This window comes from Aulonocara stuartgranti (assembly GCF_965226115.1).
Source record: "Aulonocara stuartgranti genome assembly, chromosome: 14".
NCBI classification, from domain to species: Eukaryota; Metazoa; Chordata; class Actinopteri; order Cichliformes; family Cichlidae; genus Aulonocara; species Aulonocara stuartgranti.
Window position 1 is genome coordinate 11941820 of NC_138950.1, and position 25753 is coordinate 11967572.

The 25753-nt window shown below is 40.8% G+C and overlaps 4 protein-coding genes across 6 annotated transcripts; all 4 read right to left on the reverse strand.

The window, feature by feature from the left end:
* Window positions 1-2826: 2826 nt before the first annotated feature.
* Window positions 2827-6849, reverse strand: dynll2a (dynein, light chain, LC8-type 2a). Its single transcript, XM_082502563.1, has 3 exons — window positions 6611-6849; window positions 5946-6089; window positions 2827-4649 (listed from the first exon to the last, which is right to left on the reverse strand). The coding sequence occupies exons 2-3, from the start codon at window positions 6075-6077 to the stop codon at window positions 4512-4514; spliced, it is 270 nt and encodes an 89-aa protein (XP_082358689.1). The 5' UTR covers window positions 6078-6089; window positions 6611-6849; the 3' UTR covers window positions 2827-4511.
* A 373-nt stretch (window positions 6850-7222) lies between these two features.
* srsf1a (serine and arginine rich splicing factor 1a) lies at window positions 7223-11792 on the reverse strand. Its single transcript, XM_082502562.1, has 4 exons — window positions 11359-11792; window positions 10654-10829; window positions 9071-9243; window positions 7223-8891 (listed from the first exon to the last, which is right to left on the reverse strand). Exons 1-4 carry the CDS (start codon window positions 11544-11546, stop codon window positions 8694-8696), a joined length of 735 nt encoding a protein of 244 aa, XP_082358688.1. The 5' UTR covers window positions 11547-11792; the 3' UTR covers window positions 7223-8693.
* A 2650-nt stretch (window positions 11793-14442) lies between these two features.
* Window positions 14443-17547, reverse strand: LOC309687017 (fructose-bisphosphate aldolase C-like). Its single transcript, XM_082501686.1, has 9 exons — window positions 17498-17547; window positions 16782-16919; window positions 16446-16657; window positions 16298-16352; window positions 16019-16179; window positions 15839-15922; window positions 15572-15746; window positions 15283-15482; window positions 14443-15184 (listed from the first exon to the last, which is right to left on the reverse strand). Exons 1-9 carry the CDS (start codon window positions 17517-17519, stop codon window positions 15092-15094), a joined length of 1140 nt encoding a protein of 379 aa, XP_082357812.1. The 5' UTR covers window positions 17520-17547; the 3' UTR covers window positions 14443-15091.
* Window positions 17548-19574: 2027 nt separating this feature from the next.
* On the reverse strand, window positions 19575-25610 carry LOC309687871 (ribosomal protein S6 kinase-related protein-like). Of its 3 annotated transcripts, none has more exons than XM_082503137.1 (12): window positions 25454-25610; window positions 23970-24221; window positions 23795-23872; window positions 23635-23703; window positions 22322-22391; window positions 21688-21795; window positions 21522-21562; window positions 21400-21427; window positions 21058-21147; window positions 20703-20791; window positions 20490-20600; window positions 19575-20406 (listed from the first exon to the last, which is right to left on the reverse strand). In XM_082503137.1, exons 1-12 carry the CDS (start codon window positions 25481-25483, stop codon window positions 20158-20160), a joined length of 1215 nt encoding a protein of 404 aa, XP_082359263.1. In that variant the 5' UTR covers window positions 25484-25610; the 3' UTR covers window positions 19575-20157. The 3 variants fall into 3 exon arrangements, with proteins under 3 accessions (XP_082359263.1, XP_082359264.1, XP_082359262.1); XM_082503138.1 differs by having other exon boundaries at window positions 22322-22355; window positions 23789-23872; XM_082503136.1 differs by having other exon boundaries at window positions 23789-23872.
* Between the last annotated feature and the right edge of the window lie 143 nt (window positions 25611-25753).

Below are 25753 nucleotides of genomic sequence, written 5' to 3' on the forward strand. Positions count from 1 at the left end.
TTCTAAAAATAAACCTGCTTAGGAGAAACCAAACCTTACAATTGTTATTATCTAATTGCATGTATTTTCACAAGTTGGTACTGGTGATAGTCCCAGACCAGAACTGGGTCTGTGTATGTTATTTGTGAACTGATTATTGTGTAGCATTGACAGCAGAAGTCTGTGTGATTTCAACTGAAAAAACACTGTGGTGAACAGAATCTTTGGACTTCATCTGTCAATCATTGGTGAATTTCTTACAATAGACAGTGGACTTCAAACTTTGGGGCTAGCAATTTATTGGGCAATCAGATGTAATTGTGTGGGTATAGATGGGCACTTAACTGAGCTGCTGTTAATTCCACATGTGCTTTCCCTACTGTGGTACTGAGGTGATAGTGATTATGTTTCATGTAAAAAATAAATTTTAAAAACATGTATGAAAATCACTATGGGCACTATGCAAAGAAGAGCCAGTGCATGTTCATCTCCACACTATGGCTCAATATAAATAATTCAGGGCTTCTTGTGAACCTTTTTTCAAACACTAGACATTCATCAATCACAACAATAGTGGACAAAAATGTTCAAGGATTTTCATCCAATGATGAATTCAAATTTGACTTTCCCGGACAATAACACCACATACTTCAACCTACGCGCAATGTAATTGCAACCAGCGAATCCAGTAGCTTCTATTAACACATGAATGTGTTTCTCAACATCCCTGATGTTTGAATCTGAGTCATTTGCCTCCTTGTTGTGCCAGCGTGAAATACGCCCACTGGTCATCTCGAAGTCTATGAGGGAGCTGCAGAGCATAAACATTCACCACATCAATGAGAGCCACGCTCTGAACAAAAGAAAGGGGTATTTTCAGCCAGCGCCAAAACATCAGCCTCTTTAGAGCAATTCAGGTTATTCACATGCTTTTCATATTGAAGCTGTGCTGAGCTGAATAGAGCTATTTAAGTGCAGAGAGGTAAAAATGTTGCCATGAAAGAGTCCTTTTAAGACTTTTTGCAGATTTGGATATGAAAGCTATTTAATGACAGTGTGAGATGGAGCTGGATTTAAATGTGCTTTAACACTATGAGAAAGTTATTTGGTAGAAAACAATACTCTTTAAACTGAACAAGCCACAGTTCAGAAAAATACCCCGAATTTGTGTCAAAGTGTGAAACATGGCTCTAGATATATATTAACTGTGTGACTAGTTTTCAAGCAGCAGGGGTTAGTTTTTGGTCCAGTCAATTATCTATGCTGTCTACATGTGAATGTGCTCCGACCATGAATTACAGCTCTGTGTGGGAAGATGGATGAAGGCAGCCAGAGGCTATGAAAGAGAAAGCAGTCAGGTATGTGGAAGGGGAGGGGGGGGGGGGGTGCTGATGGGAAAAACAAGAATGTAAAACAGCAGCGAAGGCTGGGTAGAAAAGCAGACGGGCCTCTGACGCACTTCTGTTTAAAGTGTGAGTGAATGTGAGACTAATGATACATCACGTTTTTAACAGCATTCAGACTCCTTATTCGTGCCACTCACTCGTGGCTTTCTTGCTCACTAAACAAGGGCTGCAAGTGAATCCCAAATATTTTTTAAAAAGAGGAACTTTAGAGCGAGTGTGATGCAATGATAAGTATCAAAAGAACAAAGCCTTGCTTAACTCCAGCGAGCATCTTATTTCATCCACTCTGACCCCAGTCTGTCGCTACGAATTATTCATTAGTCACTTGTTCTTTGATTTGTCTGCTTTCTCAGCTCTGCTGGCTTCGTGAGCTCTTGTTTCTACAGATTTCCACTTACAGACATCACGTAACTGCAGCACGTTACACAAGTGCCACCCGACTCATGCAGTTTTTATCAATGAGAAAACAACAGCCAAAGGCATGAACAAGATCTCTCTGCAGATGGTCTTTTTTGTATGCTGTAGTGCAATCACAATTTTTGCAGAGAAACAAAGCACACAATAAAAAACCCCATAAAATCTGCTTTTCTGTGATATTAATACACAGTAATGCATGCCATTACACCAGCCCTTAGCCTGACACATAACATCTTGGCTGAAGGAGTTAGTTTCTTCATCTGCCACCTGTCATCTGCCGACAGGTTTTAATGCACGCCAAACAGAACCGGCTCTGGCCGACTGCATGCGAATCAGTGAAATCAGCTGATGTAGTATTTAAACATAGATTTAGAGAGTTTGGGTGATTGCAGTGCATTAACTGAAAAACAAAATGATTCCATAATGACTGAAATATAGCGAAATATAGCACCACATTGTTGATCTGTTGAAACATAACTGACAGCTCATTTGAAATAGCTGGACTTTAATTTGCTTATTTTAAAAGGGTCAAAGCTTTTTAGTTCTACAAATGCGCAAACATAAACCCATCAGCCATTTCATTCAAGGTGCTGGAAAGATTCCTGGAACATTTTGGTCCATATTGACATGACGGTATCACACATTTGTCAGCTGCACATTCACGATGAGAATCGCGCGTTCCACCACATTCCAAAGATGCTCTGTTGGATTAAGACCTGGAGAGTGCCGAGCCCGTTTTAGTACAGTGAAATCAGTGTCATGCTCATGCTGAAAGGGACGGACATGGTCAGCAACAATACTTAGGTAACCTGTGGCATTTAAATGGCACTCAGTTGGTACCGAGGTATCATCAGGAGTATCATTTTGCTTTAAAAATGCAGCCTGGTAAGTCACCCTCAAGTTTAAAAATAAAAAATACTGTGAACACCAACAGATTTAAAGTCAGACACTCGCATGCACGGGTACAAAAAACACTGTTGAAGCTCAGATTTGCCTCAGAGGGACAGAATGAAAGACCACAGTGTAATAAGTCAACATTTTATTTTATCGAGTTACATGGTTTTGGTTCTGTAGCAACCTACTGTATTTATTTCTGATGAAGTGCAATTGTACTCAAGCCAGTTACATTTGAGAGCAATGACAGGCACACGTTTTGTGCAAATTTAACAGCATTGGAACGGCTCCTACATATACACAGCAAAAATACATGCCAGAGGAAAACAATACTAAATCAGTTTACATTGACAATAGTTAGGAAGACGTCCCTCAAAAAAGAAAGAAAAAAAACTTAGAGAGAAACGATGTCAAACCAAGCTAACACTTGAGATACACATTTCACACGTAGCTCACATAAAGGAGGGAACATCTGAGAAACATTCGGCCTTTATCTGTCATCTGGCTCTGTGCACGAAAACCCTCAAATCTGTCCTCACAGACAACATATTTAATCAGAACGCAAACACTGTGCATCGCCATTTCAAACTAGTTATGCAGACATTACAAAACGAAAAGCCAAAAATCTGAGATAGACAAGAGGAAGCCTGCTTCTTGTTGCTTTGAAAAGTCCCAACTCTGAATGCTTTGTCCTTACCTCATGTCTGGCAGTACACTGGCAATGCAGAACTAAAGGCATTGTGGGGGGGATGCAACTTAAAAAGGTAGCCACAAAAGACGTCACAACCTGAAACACATGGGCGTTGGTAGCCTTGGTGGAGTCGGCTGCAGATGCTTCATCTAAACATTGTCCTAATGCTGCTTTATAGCAATTACTGGGACAAGACACACTTAGCCCAGGCCATTATTCACAAACTCAAAGGTTTAACAAAAATAATAATAAAACACACAAAAGTGTCCAAGAAGAGCTTCTGTTTGTCTCCTATATAACGTTTAAATAATCTGTGGTAAAACATGCAGGAACACAGGATTATAAGACTCGAGTCCGAGTAGTTGAGATGGGAAATTTGGGTAGCCAGTCTCTAGTGTTACAAGTCGTACATTACAGGTTAAGGTCTGTGTATGGGAGGCTTATCGGCCCCCATCGTTCTTCACAGTGAAAATTTAAGAGCGTTCGAACTGAAAATCCCTGCAAATGATTGCACTGACTTGTGTTGGGTCCAAAATGTGACATCTTTTCTGAACACGGCTGCAATAATTTCACTTCTGCTGTGGGTCTGTCTTAAATCCCAATTGAAAACAGTGGAGATACTGAATGGCGTGCATCTTCAAGCAACATAATTCCTTGGAAATTGGCAGCAGAGATAACAAACCCCATTATTTGTTTTCTTTATATGATCACAGGTTAATGTGGACGATGATTTGCTAAACCGGTGCACGCGGGATGGTTTTACCACCAAAATCAACATTGTCTCGTAACGGGGTCTGGCAATGCCACTTGAGAAGGAAAGCGGATGCACCACTACATTCTACAGCTTTCCTTTCACGTAAAATCAAGGGCCACATTGAAATCTTTTACAACCTAGAATTTAACAGCATCAACAAAAACTACTTCCGTTGCATTCAAATGGCAACTATCAAAAAGTAAACTTACTGTAACATACATATTAAATAGTGTATAGTCCATGCAATTGCGCATGGCCGGTTTTGCATCGTTATGGTATGTCGTTATTAGTGTATGGGAGACATCAGCCACCAGTGCATTTCCGATTTAGGTTCAGGGAGAAAAACTCCTCAATACCCATCAGAAACTTCTCAGCCTGACTTGAAGAGCAAGATGGCCACCTGGCCCAGATAAAAGTAAATGAAATGCTTTGTCTCGTGGGTGACGTAGCTGCCGAAGTTCCTCCCGACAATGCAGTGCCAAGTGGGGTTGTACTTCTTGTCAAACTCCTGAAAAGAGTCAAGAGGACGACAGCAATCAGGGTCCAAGTTACTTTATATGGATTGGATGGATTTATATTGTATAGAGGTCATGCCCAACCTTAATTTTCCTGAAGGACTAATTAAAATATTATTAGTTACAATGACATTATAGCACATTTAATCCCTGCTTTTTTCTATATCAAACCAGTTTTAGTTTCAGTTAAAGCTATTCAATAAACTGGATAACTGTCTCCACACTGTGGTCCTCAGCAGGAACATGGGAGTTGTATGATCTGCAGCGGGAAATGCAAAAATAGTTGATAATCTGTAAGCACTAATTTGTTATTTAGATCATTTATTTAAACAAGTTTAACGTTCATGCCAATATGCTGCAGGCAAGTGTGTATGAGAACTAGAAACAGACTTGCAAAAGCACACAAAAACCTGCTTAGCCAGGCTTTTCATAAGAAAAACATTATTACTACTATTGCTTTCCTTTTTCTTGTTACTTTGTGCATTAGCAGCCAACAGTTTGAAGTTTTTGTACTTCTTCTTAAAGCACTCTATAAAGGTTTGAGTTCCACTCTTGTATTGGGAAATTGATGCACATAAAAACAAACAAATCAAAAGCTTTTTTTATTCTAGTTTATGTAATTTCGTGTAAGAGCATGTGCAGAGGGGGCCTTACAAACATTACCAATGGGCTAGAGTGGAAAGGACCAAGGACACATAACTTATTTACCATCAGTTTTAATGCATTTCTATTAGCCCCTTTCCCCTCCAGTATATTCTGGATTCAAATGTTATACTTCAAACCATTCATTTTAAATCTTTAATAACTTATTTTTGCTTATTTTAATCTACTGATGTCCTATAAGTTAAGTTGAAGCCAGTTGACCAATTAAAATCATGTCCAGTTGACACATTAAAGTAAAACACACATTAATGAATCAATGATTGTATGTACAAACTGTATAGGTTTGTGCATAGTGACAAAAACTTTTGTATTAGTACTCAAGTACGATTATGCCTTTAAGTAAGAAGTCAGTGACTGCCATACAGTCTTCATGCTCTTGTGTTGCCACTTCTAACTGTGCCATGTTTCACCAAATTCTAAAAATCCTGGAAACGCCCCTGCTTTGGAGGAAGGATTTTTAAACGTGCCAAATAAAAAGAAAACCCTGACTATGTCTTTGATCACGTGTCTCATCTCCACGCTGGGCAAAAATAGATGTGAGAATGTGTTAGTGTCTCAATTTGCTGATCATGCTCTGTCGGTGAGAGCTCTGCTTGGATCCATCCAAGCACCCCCTCCTGTCTCACCTTCTTGATGTAGGCTGCAATGTCCTTCTCTATGTTGTACTTCTCCATGGCCTGGGTGGCACAGTCCACCGCGTCCTGCTGCATGTCCTCGGACATGTCTGCGTTCTTGATCACAGCTTTCCTGTCAGTCATGGTTGAGGATGTCTGCGGAGGAAGAAGGGAGCACGTTCACGCACGTACTGCACTGAAAATGAACACCGCACGTGGTGATGGGGACGGTTTAGGCCAGCCCGGATCATCGCAAACACCACAAGCAGAAAACTGGCCATTTGGCAAAGCGTTTCCCACCAATCCCACTCATCTGAATCTACAACTCGTGGCTGTGTATTTGTGCCTATATGTTTGATCAGACGTTGACTTGAGCGTTTGCAAAGATTGAGTGCGAAACTTGATACAGGTGGAGTTAAATTACTTGGCAAAAATCACTTTCGGATTAAAGCAGCTTGTGCATCAGGAGGGCAAAAGTATCAAAATATGCCCACTCAAATATAGAATCCGCCAAAATACGCCAATACAACCTACATATCCAATCATTCAAAATGCAAAGAGGCATACAGGAGCAGATCATCATATAAGAACAAGAAAAATAACTCGAATCAGAAATATGTCAAGACATGAGAGTCAGTCTTTTTCCCCCCTCAGATTATGAAAAATATGCAACCCACCTTTTCTCGAGCCACCTGAAAACACTCCTTTCCAAAAATAAGTAGCCTATTTCACCCAGCCGGTGGGTAAGGTTAGGATGATGCTGCGGGTAATTGCTTTTTAAAGATTTACACAATAAGCATGTAGGTAGGTTGGCTCTCCGCTGTGCTCCAGCAGCTCCCCGCCCCTCTGCTGTATGCTGAACCCTGCCATTGGCTGGGCAGCAGCTTCCCCGTGTGTTGCAAGCGTTTTTCTCCAGCTCCTGTCTGCCGGCATCTTATTTCATCCCACAATGCATCATTCACGGTATACACCACCGACTGTGGGCTAAAAGGAAACGAGACCACGGCGCACGGCAGGCATCACTCGGCTGTGCGTAAAAGGCCCTTTCATCAGTCACCGTCACAGCTGAGGGACACGAGAGCTTTGAATAATGAACACGGGCAGGCTGCTGTGGTGGTGTTTCATGTCCACAGCTGCTGCTCTTCCTTTGTTTCCTAACTCCATGGTTATCCTTAGTTGGTTTGGTTACAAACGTAAATGTAATGAGGGAGATCAAACAGGTTTATTTTATTAATGGTAAAGAATTCGTGCTTGGGTTTACGTTGGAAATAAAGACAAACTAAATGTCCTTGTTTCAAAGTGTTTTATTGAAAATGCTAAGAGGAAGAAAAAAAAGATTAAGCAAAATTAAAAACATACAAACTACACCCATGTGAAACCCCTTTCCCAACCTCCCCAATTTTAATTCCTTCATACCAGGCATCTACGACTCCATCCTTTGATCCAACTTCCTGGTCCTCAGTTTCGTTTTCTTCTAATAAAGCCATTATCCCTGAAAACCTTTAAAAGATAGGCAGGATGGGGGCCTAATAATAAAAAAAATGTTCTGAGACTCCCATTTGTTTGTTTTTTTCTTTGTTTTTTTTTTTAAGTTCTGATATCAACTCATCTGAATCCTGGAAAACTGATCCCGTTCCGAGCATCCATCCTTGCCTATCCCTTCCCTAATCGATCCACTCATCCAGCTCCAAGGATTGGGATCCACTGAGCCACTCCTCCAATCAAAACCTTGAAATACCAGGAAGAAAATCAGAGGCAGACCGTTAGAATAAAATGTCAAGATTTGGGGGCCTATTTTTTTGTTTTTTTTTAAGCCATGTTGAAGCACTCATGTCAGATTCAGATTTTTAAATGCCACTGAGCACAAAAACAATCACTCCCTGAAAACATTTAAAGCAATGAGGATATTTAAGTGAGACACTTTGCATCAAAGTAGTGAATTCACTTTTTTCCCCCACATTTGACAGCAAAGATGTTACACTTACATCACAACACTTGATTTAGGACTGCTTATTCTGTCACAGGTCAGAAGTAGCATGTTAAAAACTGTATATATAACAAAGTACAGTACGTGGCTTTGTTAAAATGACATGCATGATACAGCAACCGATCAGAAACGTTCAATTTATGGAATATGAAGCGTACCATTGCCTCGACCTGATTGCTCCTAGATGTCCTATCCTGACCATACAAATGAAATGTTCTCCACAATGGTTTTATTCCAAATCACTTTAATCCTTCTCTTCAGATGTCTAAAGGAAGACACAAGGGTAAAATACAGTTAAGCATCGGGCTCCCCTTTCAAACAGCCCACCCCACATATCCAATGAGAAGCTTTTTTTTTTTTAATATATAAGAAAAAAACAAAACAAAACCAAAAACAAAACTTTAAATTTTCAGTACTTGCAAAAACATTGAGTGAAGGTTATAAACAACTCAACATTTTTGAAGTTCGACACAGCACAACTTCTACTTTTGCAAAACTTTAGGACAGAAAAAAGGGAGCGAGAGGTGGAGAGAGAGGGGAGTGGGAGGGAGGGGGGGAGAAGAAGGGACAAAGCTGCAGGAGACAGAGGGAAGGGTTGAAGCACGGGTGGGGGTGGTACAACTACATACCAAGATCATCCACAAGGACACCAGGACAAGAAAAAGGGGGGGGGGGAGAAATTAAAATCAATAGCTGACATCTGGAGAAACTCATAGGAGGTAAAAACAGGAGGGTATACATCAAAAGGAGCAAAACATCGACGGCAGAAAAGCTTAGGAACGGGAGCGAGAGCGGCTGTGACGGGGTGAGTAGCGGGGAGATCCTCTGCCACGACCACGGGAATTGCTGCGACTGCGGCTGGCGCTCCGACTGCGGCTCCTGCTCCGGCTGCCACGGCTGCGAGAGCGTGATCTTCCATAACTTGGGCTGCGGGGACCGTCTAATTTCACACGAATGTAAGCAGTCTCTCCCTGGCGGACACAAGAGAACTTGACATTGAAAAGGCATACATTCCTGCCTACGGTGGAAATGCCACAGATGGAATTAAGGGCTGGCTGTTGTTCTCGACACGTCACATTTCCTGACGTACTCACCTCAGCACAGCAAAGCATAGAACAATCATCCATGATGCTAAAAATCATACACATACCTCATGGGAGCGGAATTTGGTGTTGTCCAGCTTGCGAACGGCATAGGTCATGTCTTCTTTGCGCACAAATTCTACCACTCCAGTCCCGTCTCTGTAAACGTCGGCGTAGCACACGTCGCCTGCCTCACGCATGTGGTCCTTCAGGTCCTGCCAGCTGCCGCTCTGAGGGAGCCCTGAAAAACACCAACATTACGTCAACACACACAGTGAACCCTCCAGCTGTGTTTATGCACACAAGGATGAATGTTTAAGAGCCCCAGAGCTGGTCTGTTTCAGATTTAGTCATTTAACACCAAGATACACTAAGATTTGCTGGTGCATTAATAAGTAAAAGACATATTTTATTTAAAAATGTACTGGTTCTGAATACTTTTACATATTTAGTGTGCACTGCAGCCAACTACCATGAGACTGTTTTCTTTTTATACAGATTAAGGGAAATTTTACTCTATGGCCAGATCTACTCGATAAAAATAACAGCTCTCTGATGTCTGCTTTTTGTGACTGTCAACTTGTCCACTGAGAATTTACATCACAATCCACCCCCTTCTTGTTATACTTCAAAGCAGTATTACAGGAATGATTACTCGACCGTCAGTATTATCGAAGCCCTAGATGTAGATATCAGTGGCTGCCACCAATAAAGAAAATCACATTTATCCTTAGGAGTTTTTGAAGTTTTCTTATATCTAAAACATTTTTACCACAACGGGCTACCTAACACATACACAGAAATATGAATTTACTACCCCAATCATGAAGTCACGTCACTGGCTCCCAGTTCAATACATAACTACCTTTAAAATCTTTCACAAACATTTAACCGTTTGGCCCATCAGTATGTCTGACTGGCTTAGTGTCTATAACCCAGTTAGAAGTTTCAGGTAATCAGGTGCAGATCTTTTAAATGTTCATAAAATTAGACCCAATGATGCTGAGGGTGCCTTCAGTTATTGTTGTCCTGTTTTTTGCAACAAAGCCGCCAGCTGTCCTGAGGTCAAGTTCAACTGTGTCTACATCCAAAAACTTTTTATTCTGAGTGGTTTACACTTAACTGTGTGTTTGAAATGTAGTCTTATTCCCTTGTAAATTTCTGTTGTTTTTTGAGGTTTTCTTGCATTAAATCACTGTAGAGCTATGCAATTTATTTTTAACTTGTAGTTAAGCACATCCAGTTGATGTGTAACGTGCTATATAAACAAAACTGACAAAGGGAAATCACCATGTGTGTGAGAAAAATATTTAACCACTTGAAGTTATCAAATGGCCAGAAACAACAGCAATACATAATTTTGTCCCCATCTTAACTCTATCCAGGTAGATTGTGCTTACATGCAGTCACTGCCCAAAGGCTCATTGTGGTTGTGCAACAGCAAGTTTGCATAGGCAAATGCATTCAAAGACAGTCTTAAAACCGCTGAAACACTCTACAGGAGATTTTGTTTCCATAACATAAACACAAAAACTTTCATGTCTCTCAAAAACTACACTCACTATAATCATAAAAATAAAAATAAAATAAGCCCCCCCCCCTTCAGACAGACAAATAACTGCCTGGCATTGCATATTTTTGGTTTGTTTACCTGACACAACGACTCTGTACTCAGATCGTCTGGAAGGGGGTCCATATCTGCCTCTGGGCGCTCCTCCGATCCCAAACCCTCCTCTGGATCCCCTGCCGCTCCGAGGAAACTCCACTCGCAGTCTGTAGCCGTCGTAGTCGTATCCATCACGTCCATAGACGGCATCATCAGCGTCCCTATTAAATAAAACAGTTTCGCCTTAGACATAAACAAATGCACGAACGAACAGGCTTGCAACACGCAAGCAGCCATGTTAGCGGCTAGCTTTATTACTTAACGTCTACTAATCCGCTTTGCAAATGCAACTGCAGCATTTTAGTCTCATGAAACTTTTGTTTCATGAAAGAAATATAACGATTGACCAAATTAACATGTAGCAAAGCGTAAAGCTGCGAGTGCTTTGACGCAAGTCGTCTGCAGCGAAGAAGTGAAGCGGGTGTATTAATCTCCAGCAACATGGACATCAATACCACAAAGGCACCAAGCTTCAGCGCAGGAAAAACGGGACACAGGCGTATGCAAACCAAGTCGAAAGCGAAAGTAGCACGCGCGCACACACATACCAAATTTAATTACGGGAATAACAGAAAAAAAACATCCAGGAAATAGTCTGAGCACTAAGCAACGCGTTAGCACACACACGAGTTTGTTAGCAACACAATGGGACCGCATCGGGCCTGGCGCGGCTAACCGTTAGCGTCTTACCTGGGGTCTTCGAATTCAATAAAGGCGAACGGGGGTCCCCCTCTCCGGTTCTTCAAGTCGATATCTCGAATCGTCCCATACTTGTAGAACACGTCTTCCACATCTTTTGTGCGTATATCTGGCGGGAGGTTTCCCACGTAAATTCGGCAGTCGTTGTTCCCAGCGGGGCCTCGCACAACACCCGACATCGCTGCTAACTCAAGCTAACAGTTCGCTGTTTCCAGGATTCTTTAACGCCTGCTGGTGATTAGGCCCCGAGCGCCTGCGAGTGGTCGAGGCAAAAAGAAAAACGAGAAAGCAATCAAATGAGCGCTGTTTTACGCTACACTGTGAAGGGTATTTACTGAGCAGACAATACTCCCGACGAGGTGACTCCTACCCCAGCGCGTTTTTTTTAACCGAGCAGGGTATTCATCAACACCGGAAACACTACAGCCGAGTCTGACACATCCGCCTTAGAAAATAGTCCGACCATATCCAAAGCTAATAATGTTTTTGTTGATAACATTTGCCGTCAAATAATATATATTACAATATCATATAATGCACATCGCTTATAATGCAAGACTTGCTATATTGGTATTATTTCTATATAATATAAGCATCAGCTAAATAATAAATGTTTTATAAATATAGACACTTACCAACAGGCTTATAATTTTGCTTCATTTTTACCAGTTGTTAATTCAAGAATATAATTAATATAATTTTTTCAATAATACAGCCCAGAATGGGGAAGAAAAGTGATTTACGTGATATTCAATGTCGCATAGTTGTTAGTGTATGACAGCCTGGTTTGCATACCTCAGAAACTGCCTTATGCTGGGATTTCCCCACACCACCACCCCTAGAGTCTATAGAGAATGGTCTCAAAACAAGAGAATATCCACTGAGCAACAGTTCTGTGAGCAAAAATGCCTTGTTAATGCCAGAGGTCAGAGGAGAATGGTCACACTGCTTTCAGCTGATAGAAAGGCAACAGTAACTTAACTTCCACTCATTACAACGAAGGTAATCAGAAGAGCATCTCTGAAGATAAAACAAATGAAATACTGAACAATAGATAATAGAAAATCGGAAAAATGTTGCCTTATCCGGATCCCCACCCAGTGGCCCCACCTGGCAAGACTGCCCTATGTTGATAATAATGTAATAAGGTTGCAGAAAAGCTGCTGCCAATCCCTGGACAGACCACTAATCCTTTTTTTGTCTTTACTGAACAGGTTTGCGCTTAAAGCTAACTCCATTCTGGGAATATGAATCTTAAGCTTCTTCTGTCAGCTCTGCTGAGAATCATTAAAGCAATGGGTGGAATTTCAGCCAATCAACCAATCAATTAATCAATCAGTTAAAGCAGATTATTATTGATTTCAAAATCTTATTTGGTTTTCATATATACCTATTTTCAGTGACATCAACTTTAACAGTGGAAAATTAGGTAGGCATATCATTCTTTTCTTTCTCTCTTTTTTGCGATATTTTTCAACTATCCTATATTTGACAACAGCATAATAAAACTGGAAATTCTGTTTTTGGTGTATTTCTAGTGGCCCCATATGGCCACCCCTATGAAAGAAATTCTGGAGGCGCCCTTGGTACCTAGGTTCAAGTTAAGGACAAAAGGAGTCTGTGTTTTTGAGGTTGTGGCTCCCAAGTTGTGGAACTCACTTCCAATGCACTTAAGATCTGTGGACACACCTGATACTTTTAAAAAGAAGCATAAAACCCACCTGTGGATTGCTTTTATTTAGTTTTAGTTTCTTTTTATACTGTCTTTGTTGTTGCATTTTATTATATAGTCTAGAGCCCTTTGTGAAAATAGGGTAAAGCACTAGAAAGGTGCATAGGTGGGAACTAACAAAGTACAAATACTACATTACTGTACTGAAGTAGACTTTTCAGGTATTTGTACTTTATTTAAGTATTTATTTTTGTGACAACTTTTTACTTTTACTCCCTACATTTTAAAACAAATATCTGTACTGTCTACTTCGTACATTTTCAAAACAGACTCATTACTTTTAGTTCAGCGGTATCATTTATAGCTTTTTTTATAGCAGGCCGGAGGGAGTGCAGGAGTCCATTAGTTGTGTTTGCATTGCTTCAAAATGTAGCTAGCTCTAAAGAAAAGGAGGAAGCATGAAGTGAGTGACGTTTTTTTAACTGTCAGGTAATTTCAAATTCAACATTTCTATCAGCTCAACAAATATCAGCAAACACACTAACTGTTTGTGTGCAGTTAGTCACAGTATGTCTGGGAGCTGAAGGTGTATTAGCTAACTGCAAGCTAAAGGTGTATTCTCTTGCTGCTTGTGTACATACTGAGTACATTCATTAGAATTTAGATTCAAATATTTGTAATCTCATGTAGTAATATTATTATTATAGCACAAATAAATTAAATCCAGGGTCTTTCTGTGTGGAGTTTGCATGTTCTCCCCGTGTTTGCGTGGCTGCTCTTTAGATACTTTGGCTTCATCCCACGATCCAAAGACATGCAGTTAGTGGGGTTAGGTTAATTGAATGTGAACGTGAGTGGGAATGGTTGTCTGTCTCTATGTGTTAGCTCTGGGACAGACATGCGACCTGTCCAGGGTGTTTCATGTCTCTTGCCCTAATACAGCTGGGATAGGCTCCAGATATATATACTGATGTGTCAAAACATTATCAAGGGTACATCACACTGTTTTGAGTAAATTTGTTGTTAGTTTTTCTTATTTAAAAAAAAGACTTGAACCGGGCTTGAAATGAAAAAAAAAATGTCCATAAATATTTGAATGTGACATTTTGAACTATTAGGAGTTACACGTATGTCAAACTACGGAATGGTGGAAATGAACTGTAACTGACAAAGAATATCACAGAAGCGCTCCAGCATCACGTGTCAGATGCCTTTTCTGGACATTTGACACATTAGATAACATATAGAATACCCTTAAATTACAGGGTTTGAAAGATGAAAAAAAAATGAAAAGAATTTTCTCCACATAGTGAATCAGTGTCTGTCGTCTTATAAAGAGCGTGACATACCATTAACCTTCATAAAACAAAAAATCTCAATCAGACTTTACTAGAACACAGTTTTATTGCCTAAATACTTACATTTGAAATATGTTTATTAGACATATAATGCTACTAAGAATGATAACACACATCAGCATGTGTTGTATATTACTTATTGAGCTGATTGTACTTCATACCTGGGGACTGTAGATGCAATTTAGCTTCAAGCTAATTCTCTTACAATATGTCTATTTGTGCATGTTCACTGCTAAACTAAATAAAGAAACTGAACTACACAAATCCACTTTCTCTGTCACACAAGCACAGAAGCTTCACATAACAACTTCTAAATAATAGATTGGGAGCTGTATCATATAGATTCAGCTTCTTTAACTATTTAGTTAACTGTGTTTTGAGTCGAACTAATATCATTACTGTGGAGCACATGTTAGGCTGGCATTGCAATATTAACTGCAGGATTTAAAGCTCTAGTCAAAGTACTGCTACAACACAAGTAAAGCATGAGCCTTTCATTCAGCACATGTGTTAGAAACACCCAAGGCCATGTTCTGATTGTTCTCATTTGTCAAGGCAAGATATTTCATTTAATATCATTATGTAGGCCAATATTCTGAAATAACCTAAGAAAATGCAGTACATCTCCTCTGTAATATATCTTGTTATGGTGTGGAAGAACACACTGCTAGTTAAAATGTTCTTTTTATACTCTTCAATATGCATGGCAGGAACCGTAAATGCGCTGGCCAGCCTCTCCATAGTTATCTCCGCCGGTGTACTTTCCCTGACATGCCAGACTGTTCACCTGCAGATACAACAGAGAGCAAACAAGCAGAGAAACGTCATACAAATAGCAGCTGGTTCTTTTTTTTATGTGTGCATTAAAAAACGACTGGAAGCTACCTCTGCTCTCTTGATGAACTGTTCAGTGGCGGCTTTCTCATTTTCTTTATGTCCTCTCCAGGCTCTGAGTGCAGACGCCTGCAGGGCTCGTCCGAAGGAGAACGTCAGGACCCAGGGTTTGGGCAGAGGGCAGTTGTTGATGGCATTAAGGTGGAAAGAGGCCTCCTCTTCACTCTGACCTCCTGACAGAAAAGCAATTCCTGTGGACGAAAACATGAATTTGTTCTGTTTGGTTTCTGCACACGTTTCTGTTTCTAAACCTCTAAATGAGAGCATCATTTTAACTTACCTGTCACAGCTGGGGGAACTGTGCGGCGCAGAGCAGTGAGGGTTGCCATTGCAACCTCCTCTGGGCTGTATTTGGTGGAGCAGCTGTGTCCAGGAGTGACCATGTTGGGTTTGAGCAGAGTGCCTTCGAGGTACACGTGGTGGTCTGACATGGCCTTGTACACTGCAGCCAGGACCTGCAACACAGACACTGTTTTACTAAAGAAGCAGCAGAGTGGTACAGAATGTCTGAAAAACCCATAAAAGTAACAGTGCAGCCACTCCCTACCTTCTCAGTGACATACTGGCAGCGCTTCAGGTCATGATCACCATCAGGCAAAATCTCTGGCTCTATGACGGGCACGATGCCATGCTGTTCAAGGAAAGATAGATGATCAAACACTGTATATGCATTAGATCACAGTGATGTGTGGATAAGCATTTAGGCTTTATGATTTGGAGTTCTGACCTGCTGGCAGATACTAGAGTAACGTGCAAGAACATTCGCATTTTCTGTGATAGCCAGCTTTGATGGATTGACGTCACTAATTTTGAGCACACAGCGCCACTTTGCGAAGACAGCACCGTCCTTTTTATACTGCGCACAACGCTCAGACAATCCATCCAGACCTGTGGAGAAGTGTAAAAAGTACAAAGAAAAAAACAGAGAAGGGAAATGTTCATAAATGGGAAATTGTGGTGATGAAATGGTTGATATCAGCAGCGGTCCAGTGTGAGTCGGACTGACCCTGTGTGGTGGTTTCTCCACAAGTTCCTGCCAGGGGAACAACACCTTTGTCAACCTGAAGAATGCAGACAATGATTTGAATCAAAATCCAAACCTATTATCATAAAAAGTTGATAACCTAAACAGATTGAATTCTAAGTGGTCAGACCTTGACCCCAACCAGGATTCCCCTGTCCCTGATCATTTTGACAAAGGGAACGCCATTATCAGAGTGTTGGTACAGGGTCTCGTGGAAGAAGATGACCCCTCCGATGCAGCTGTTGATGCGATCGTCCGCACTGAAGAGGATCTGCCGATACTGCCTGCGGTTCTCCTCCGTGTTCTCCACTCCGACTTGAGCCAGCCGCTTAGCCATACTGCCTGCAGTGGGTGTATTGTCAGTGACATTTAACTTACACTGGTGATAACTTACACTCTTTGATTGGATTGGACATAAGGTGTGCACTCACTAAATGTGCATGTTTAAAGAAGGAGCGCTACAGACCTACAGACTCATCTGCAGCCAGGATGCCCTTCCCTGGAGAAACTATGCGTAAAGCGGTCTCATGCAGCTCCCTCTTCTGAGCCTCGGAGAGCGTTGGGAACTGATGCGTCATCCTGAGTGACTGATTGTCTGAGCAGCCTTTGGAAGAAGATTTGACTGATTATTATTCAGTCATTAGCAGCTAAAAAGGGCAGACACTGAAGTGGAATCAAACAGAAAATTAGTCCAGTTTTATCTAGATTTAACACCCGTCCTCCTATCATCTGTCTACCTTAAAGATGTGAGAGCTTGTTTGATTTGCAGGATACAGTAACAGCAGATTGATCCATATTGGTACTTTTCCAATAATGTTTATAAAGCTTTGAGTGCATCGTTGTTTGGTAATGTGAAGAAAAGGTTTATCACTTTATAGCCCTTTAATAGTAAGTCCAGGCTTGGATGCCATTCAAATATTTTCTGATTTCCAAATGTAATTTTCACAGCACTAGGAAGAGGCTAATTAGGTGGGGAAAAACACAAGACCACAAAATCTTTCATCAGAGTCAGATACGCAGTTAATCAAACACTGATAGCAGTGTAAAAAATATATGAAATTGTCAGAGCTGCTGCACAAATCTTCAAAATTTAATAAAATCTAAAGGCAGCTTGTATTTCAAGTTTGTGAAGACAGCATTAAAATCAGCTGAATATAAAAATAACAAGATAAAAGCTCTTACCTGAAATTAAAATGGGTCTCATCTACTGATGCGATGAACACTGATGGAGCCTCCCTGCCAGCTTTAGTTTGTATCCAGCTCAAGTGTGTCACACCTCACAAGCCAACACCCATGGGCGGAGCGTGTACGCCCACCTTTGCCCCACATGAATAAAAAAAAAACTGATGATTCATTGTTCTATTTAAATATAGTGATTTTTTTTTTCAAATTCATTTAGCTTCATCTTTATCACATTGATATAGAATTTTTCAGATGGCCACACTCACTTTGACTCAGCAATGGTTAGAAACCTGGCGTTTTAAACTGGTTTACTTTATCTTTTACATGCAAATTGTTTTTTTAATGCTTCCCACATGTTCAGGTTGCTTGCAAAACACAAAATCATGTATTAAGTCAGAACCTTTTGTCCAATAAGGGCCTAAATGAGGCGTTTAACCACACCCCATGGTGTGCTATTTTTACTCTAATTAGTAAAAATGTGCCCTGAGGATGGCTTGAAATCTCCTGATAATTTGATCTTCACCCTCAAATTCTCAGGGGTGTTTGAGTCTCCGAGCAATTCATGCACTCAGTGGCTTTTCCGCAGCGCTTTAAACTGTGAAGAAAATGATGGAAAGTTCCAGAAATAGAAATCATTTCCAGGTAAAAGTGGGCCAAAATGGGCCAAATCAGAAGGAAATTAGGTCAACTGGATCATTTCCACTATGAAGAGCAGGTTTTTCAACCATTTTTTTTTTGCTTCTTTATTTTGTGTAATTGGCTTCTGTTTGAAAATGAAAAGTTTCAAATAATAATACTTTGAATAATAATAATGTGTATGGTTTAAAAAGTTTAAAATGCAAACTTGAACGAAGCTTATCATCAGCCAGTCGGGATCATTTCATGGCTTTTGAATTTGATTGTGACTACTTGCGTGTCAATCTGTGTCTTTCTGCACATTTGCAGGATAAGCTGCAACTGATGTTTTCTGTTGTGTTCAGTTATGTAATGTTACTATTTGGTGAGAGTCTGTGGGATGGCCCTCCAGGATTTCAGGGGACTCCTCTCTTCACTATTGTGGGTCAGTGTGCCTCTAAAAGCAGATATGGGTCAATGGACTGCCTGCCACTATACAGCCACAACACAGGCATGGTGGACCTGTCTAAGACAAGGGCCTGAGAGGGAATTCAATGTCAGGAGGCAGTGGTGGGAGGAGCTGGTGCACTCCCATTCAGGAGATACAGTTTTAAATAGATTCATGACTTCAAGAAGTACAGCAATTATGTGTGGCTGCTTCCTCTGGGACCCTCGACTTTTTCTCTGTTACCTAATTAAAAGCATCTAATGATGATACTTTATCTGGTCCTCAATTTTCTGTCCTATTATTGGTTGTCCTCAGTGGGTTTGTGAGCACTCCTGTAAATAGGCCAACCCAAGGCTGCCTGAGATACCTGAGATAAGAAAAGTGCCCAACAGAAAATACAGCAGGCTCATTTATGTTTTTGTGCTAGTGCTGATATACAGAAATATAAAAGAAACCCTTTCAGGTTGGTGTTCCCTCATTTTTATTCTATAGAAGTAAAAACGTCCAACCTAAAAGAGAGCTGGGTCTTTACAGTGTATGTGACCTCTTTCTTGAACTGCCTGTCAACATAAAGTTCCCTGAGCAAGGCAGGCATGATGGTTCAGGGTGACCTGATCCAGTCCTAACTATAACTAATTAACTAACTATAAGTTTTAAGTCTAATCTTAAAATCCAGAAATGGTTGACTACACAGCAATGGGGAAAACAAGAAAAACATGGTCCACCATTAAACACAGAAATATAAAACCACCGTGTAGCTCTGTGGTCTTTAAACTGTTTCCAAAAAAAGTTAAGGCCCCGCAATTCTTTTATTAATCATTAACACACCCAGTTTAATCAGTGAAACAAAGGTCAGGAAGACAGTGTTCATTCAACTCAGTGTCACTCATTTGTTTTTCATCACTGGTCGGTCCTTGTAGTAGCTCTACTCCCCCACCCATCATAGAGTATTAAGAAATAATAAACACAAATAAATGAATACTTGATTTAAAAAATTAAACTTTATTTGAGCAATTGCATTTAAAAACAACAGACAATGTATATTAAACAACTGTTAGCAACAACATAAAATGATATACAGTTAATACAAGGACACATGTGTATAGAGACATCAAAACCTCACCTTCAACTGCATCATGGGAGAGACACGCTGAAGTTTCAGTTAAAAATGCATAACATGGGGCGATCGTGGCTCAAGAGTTGGGCGTTCGCATTGTAATTGGAAGGTTGCCTGTTCGAGCCCCGGGTCAGACAGTCTCGGTCGTTGTGTCCTTGGGCAAGACACTTCACCTGTTGTTGCCTACTGGTGGTGGTCAGAGGGCCCCAGGATGGCTGTGGCTACAATGTAGCTTGCCATCACCACCAGGATGAATGTGAATGGGTGCATGACTGGATGTGTAAAGCGCTTTGGGGTCCAAATACAACTTTCAATTCCAAGAGGTAACATAAGTCTGTAGAGAAACAAGTCTGTTATGGAAATGCCATCACATGCAGAATTCATGTATCTAGTATCCTTAAAAACAGATCGATTTTTCGCTTTGCAAGTCTGCTCTGCAGCCGATTTTAGGTCCACACTGGCCAAAGTAGGAGACTTTGACTACCCTATGACTTCACTGGGACTCACGGGGGAGTGAAGGATTTGATCACAGTCAAAGTTATCAAAGTAATCCAATGAAAAGCCTCTTGCGGATTTGGCTGCCCAGTCGGGGTGCGTCCTAAGCTCCAGGATGAATTCAACCGGTGTCTTCTGGAGGATGTAAGGGTCGAATGAAGTGCCACGGAAGAACGTCTGCATCTTGAAACACTCCAGATTACGAAGGCGGTTCATCGGATTCTTGCACAAAAGCTACATCAGTATGGTGATAAAGAGATGAGTATGTCACTATAGCTCTAAGGTGGCACAAAGTAAAAAGAGCAGTGGATACTGACCTCAGTAAGGAGTAGGATCAGAGCAGAGCTGAACGTCTCAGGCACCACATAAGAAAAATCTCTGACCTTTGCCAGCATGCGACAGTGGTCTATTTCTGCCATTAGTGGAAACTAAAAATAGAGAAACAAGTGGATTTAAAGCAAAAATAATCTGCACTTTCAGGCACTTTTCTACACACAGAGCCGTGAAATAGTGAGTTTAAGTGTCTTCACCTTTCCTGTCGCCAGTGAGAACAGCATAATCCCAAGAGACCACCAGTCAGCAGCATGGTTGTACGGACCCCCGCTCAAGATTTCAGGAGCTGCTCACCCAAAACAGAGATCCACACATCCACATATATGTTTATATATATGTGTGTGCATAAAAGGAAAAAGTTAAATGCAGGGCAGAAAATACCTCTTAATAATAGAGCAAAAAGTAATAACATGCAGAGTACATTACAGGTGCATCCCATTCACAACTGGGTCAACTGAATCCAGGGGGAATGAAACGCAGGTGAGGCTCTCATGTTAATGTTAGTCATGGAAAACAATCACAGAGTATCTGTGGCACGACCACAAATCTCACCCATGTACTGGATCGTCCCACATATTGTGAAAGCTCGCCCTCCTCGTTTCAGGCGGCGAGACAGACCGAAATCAGACAGTCGAAGGTGACCTGAATAGAGGCAAAAAAACAAAGAGAGACTGATTTGTAGAAATAAAACCATAAATGTTTCCGTAAGAGGGGTCTTGAAGTTGTCAAGTTTATATTAAAGAGATTTTAAGTTAGTGTCTTGGCAAAGCTCCTGAGCTGTGATGTCATGCTTATCTGCTGTTACCTGCATTGCATCTGTACTCATCTAACCATGATTTCTCTAAATACTTCAGTCTTAAAAGTGTATCATCAACAACTGCAGAAGAGCATTACCTTGATCATTTAACAGAATGTTCTCCATCTGAAAAAAAAAAGCAGCAAAGCCATAACCATTAAAAGTTCTAAACACACACGTGTGGAAGTTACAAGAGTGATTAAAATGAAAAATATCATACTTTTATATCTCTGTGCATGATTCCTAAGTCATGTAGAAATCCTAGAAATAAATCAGAGACAGAGAGCAAGAATTAAATGACATTAATCTTTTTTTCAAAGAAAAAAGTGTACTGTGCGCTCAAGCATAATTTCTGTGACAGTACAAGACATTTGATGAGCACTAACCTAGTGCGCTGCCCAGCTCTGCAGCAATGAGCCGAACCTCTTCCTCCCCAAAGTGGCCCCTCAGCAACCAACAAGTGTGCAGGTCACCAGTACTGCAGTAGTCACACACTGCAGAGGACCAGACACAAACATACTTCTCAGCACTTTGAAATTGGCAGCGTGGGTAAAGCAGATCACTAAAGGTGGAAATAAAAATAAAATAAAGCAATCTGCAAGGAAACGTAAAGTAAAAGAAAACAAAAAATGATTTGTTCATCCCACTGTGGTTTGGGAAAGGAAGAAGTCAGGAAGAGGGTTAAGTCTAAAACACACATGCTCTTTGTTTTGTTAAACATCTTTTAGCCACTTCAGTAATCTTAACTGAAAAAAACCTGAATTTGTGACAACACTAGGTAAGCAAAGGTCACACAGCAGCTGCAGCCACAGAGGACAGTTTTACCCAGGACGCTCATTAGATGGCACTGCACCTCTTCACTATCCAGAGATTTTTTTTTTAGACTGCTTGGTTTTACAGTTGACAACTTTTTATTCTATGGGACCAAAGACGAGGAAAGGGGGAACTTCTCGGGAACAACAAAGGATAGCGGAAGAAGGGAGGGTCGAGCGGTGCCATCGTTTCTATTTATTAACTCACTAATGAAGAGATGGCGCTGCGTCTGCCAGCAGTCCTGCAGATTGTGGATAAAAGGGTGTTTGAGCTGCCGCTGCAATGCAACAGTCGACACACACAGATGAACAGTGAACATTTAGTGAGGGATGCACAGAGAGTTTCCTGCAGCGTGAGGACTACGGACTATGGACAGAAACTATGCCACACCACCTACTGTAATCCTTTAAGTGGACCTATTAAGTCATTACTTATTTACTGTCTTAAACTGTTATAAATGATGCTCATATTATAGCAACATTTTAAATACTGAAGTCAGTGTACAGTTCATCAGACTGGTCATCGATTTTTGCTGTGAGTTCTGAGAATCCACCCACCTGATGACAAACCTTGTGTTTGTAAAGTACAGCCAATCAGAACAAAAGCTCCCGACAGTGGATAAACAGAAGTGGTGGAGCAAAGCTATGTATTAGACAGATAAGGATTATTTTGAATTGTGAGTCATGCTTTATGCGGCACTCTACAGTCAAGCCTTTGAGTTTATTGTTAAAGTTAGATCATTACCACTTGTCCTGATCCTGATTCTTGCATCTTATTTTTCATATTTACCCTTAGCTTGGCTCCGGTCTTGTCTCTATCTCCTGCTCAGTCTGCCCAACAATGCACCCAGCCCTCTGGCTCAGCCATCAGCCTAGACGCCACCTCCGGCAACCCCAAGGCTCATTTCACCTTCGCTATTATTTATTAAAAATCAGCTTAATTTATTCCATTTCCCCTCAGCTGTATCTACACCTGGGTTTGCCTGTTTGCACTCCCTTTCTGGATAGTAGCATCCAAAGACGGCAATATGAAGCTGGAAATGAGCATAATTGGTCCACTTTTATCATCACATTTATAATTGTACATAGTTTGTGCTTTCCTATAATAACCATATAACTACTATTTGCATTAAATTTAGAAATGTTTGCTTGACATGAATACATTCCTTTCAGCAATGATATCCTCTCCAGTTTATGCTTTGAGAAGCTCTACTAAGAATATTGCATTTTGACCTATTAGTAAGTATTTATGGCCAGCACATAGACAGTTTATAGCACTCTATAATTCAGCTGTATGCAGATGTAATATTTGTTTATTGGCATAATAATTTCTCGTTTATCATTAGCCTCAGCATAGGGGTTCCTACAGGAGCTTAAATTTTGCCCATGTCTGTAAAAAACAATCTCTGCTACAATCCCTATTTACTTGTGTCATGGTTAAAAAAGCTGAACAGGTGACATAAACATTTATTTGATTATTTAATTTCAACTATTTGAATTTTGTTTCTATCAATGTTGTACCTGAATGATGACTTCCTCTTTCGACTGCTCCAGGACTCCGTGCTTCAATAACTCAGACTTTGGCAGAACCTGTATGACAACACAGGAAGAAAATTACACTAAAGATGTCCAAAAGTATCACATTTTTAACATCTTTAGTTAATACTGGATTGACCTTAACTGCATAGATCTTCTCTTTGGAAATATCTTTGACTTTTAGGATGGGTCCAAATGAGCCTTTAGCGATGAAGCCCAGGATCTGTAAGCACAGAATTAGGCCCTGTTATCTTTCTGTTTCTCCTAAAGAACTTCTTCTCTTTGCGTCTTTAACTGGGTTGTGTTGTGGTCCGCAGTACCTGGAAATGATCAGGACATCTACGGTGTGGGAACTCGGGCAGAAAGACAGAGATAAAAGCCGCAGGAGTCGGGTCTGCGCCGGACGCCTCAGCGCCGTCCTCTGGAGGTAACAGGAGTCTGATGGGGTGCCTGCTGTCTGCTCCCACAGGGCGAGAAAATACAGCTGAGTGTCCGAGTCTATGAACGATGGAGACCCCCACGTTCGAGAGGAACCCGTGGCTGAATCGACGCTGAGCAGCCGGCCCCTCGCTCTAGATTTTAAAAGAAAAAATTATAATATATAATATATATTTACTATTCAGATTTTATTTATCCTCACTTTATGCTGATACCTCTGTACACGCGAATCTATTTTGCATACTGCATTTGTTTGAAACGTGTAACTGCAGAGTATAACTCTGTAATTAAATCTGATAACTATTTGGGAAACACTCCTTGGACACTTTATTAGGCCCAACTGGTCGTTAATGCAATCTAATCAACCAATCACGCGCCAGCAACTCAACACGTCTACGCATGTAGACGTGGTCAAGATGATCTGCTGGTGAATGGAAATACTGCATATAGTTCTATTCAGTTGCAACTAAAATCAGTAATATTTAATAGTAATGAAAGTGTTTCTTCCACTCTCTGAACAACAGCAATATGTTTTGTAATACAGCCACATCACAATTATTAACAGCCGGTAGAACCAAAATTTGGCAAGGCAGGAAACCAACAAACGTATCCGTAGAGACTATAACAAAAGACTAAATAAATAAATATAAATAAAATCTGCAGGAAAGAAACATCTGTGTAGCCTTGGAGAGTTTGTGACTGAACACTGGAATAAGAAGGATGCATGACAGGAAGAACATCACCAGGACAGTAAAACAAGGAGGCGGCGCTGTGCGTTTGTGGGGGTGTTGTTGTTGTTTCTGGAAATGAATGATGAGCTGGCATCACGAACTCTGCACGACCTGTCCACAATGTGCAGACTGAGGTTTTGTAATGATGCTGACTTAGGTTTTGTTGAGATTTGAATGACGTAAAATACAGTGCGTTAGTGAGCTGAAAGCTTTTACACAGGAGGAATAATGTGAAATACACTGCAGTTATGCTTTTGACTTTATGAAATATTGATTTAAATAAAAGCTAAACTTTAAAGCCTCAAAAATAACTAAGAAATGCAGCGCTTGGTTAGGTTTTTAGTTGGCATCACTAACTAATGTTGGAGGTAAATGGGGTAGAAACATTTTGTAGCTCATAGATCACACATGACCCCCCACAAATAAATAAATAAAGAGACGATCTGAAGCTGATTTGAGCCGCAGACTGAAGGTCTGTGTCCACTTGTGAGCTGATCGGTGCAGAAGAGACTTTCAAATACCACTGCCTTCATCTTCTCTTACCCCATCTAGGGGTCGCTACACGTGACGACTCCATATCTACAGCGTGTTAAAAGGTAAACAACTCCGATCTGCGCCTCATCATACTGACTCACCTTTCGGTTTTTACTGACCTCACCGCCCATCGCATCCTCAGAAACCGACAGACCCAAGTAATTCAATCAAAAACTAAATAAATAAAATATGTAAGACCACCACAAATCCAGCGTCTCGCCTCGCGTCTGTTCTCACTGTCAGCGTCGCACAGTTGCGTCTCGGCCATGACACCCACGTGTTCGCGGGAAGAGCGCTATTCCGCTCCAGTTACAGCTGTCAGATCTGTGATCGATCAACAGACCAAACACACACACACGAGCACACACACTAATAACACTTATTGAGAGATAAGCTGACAC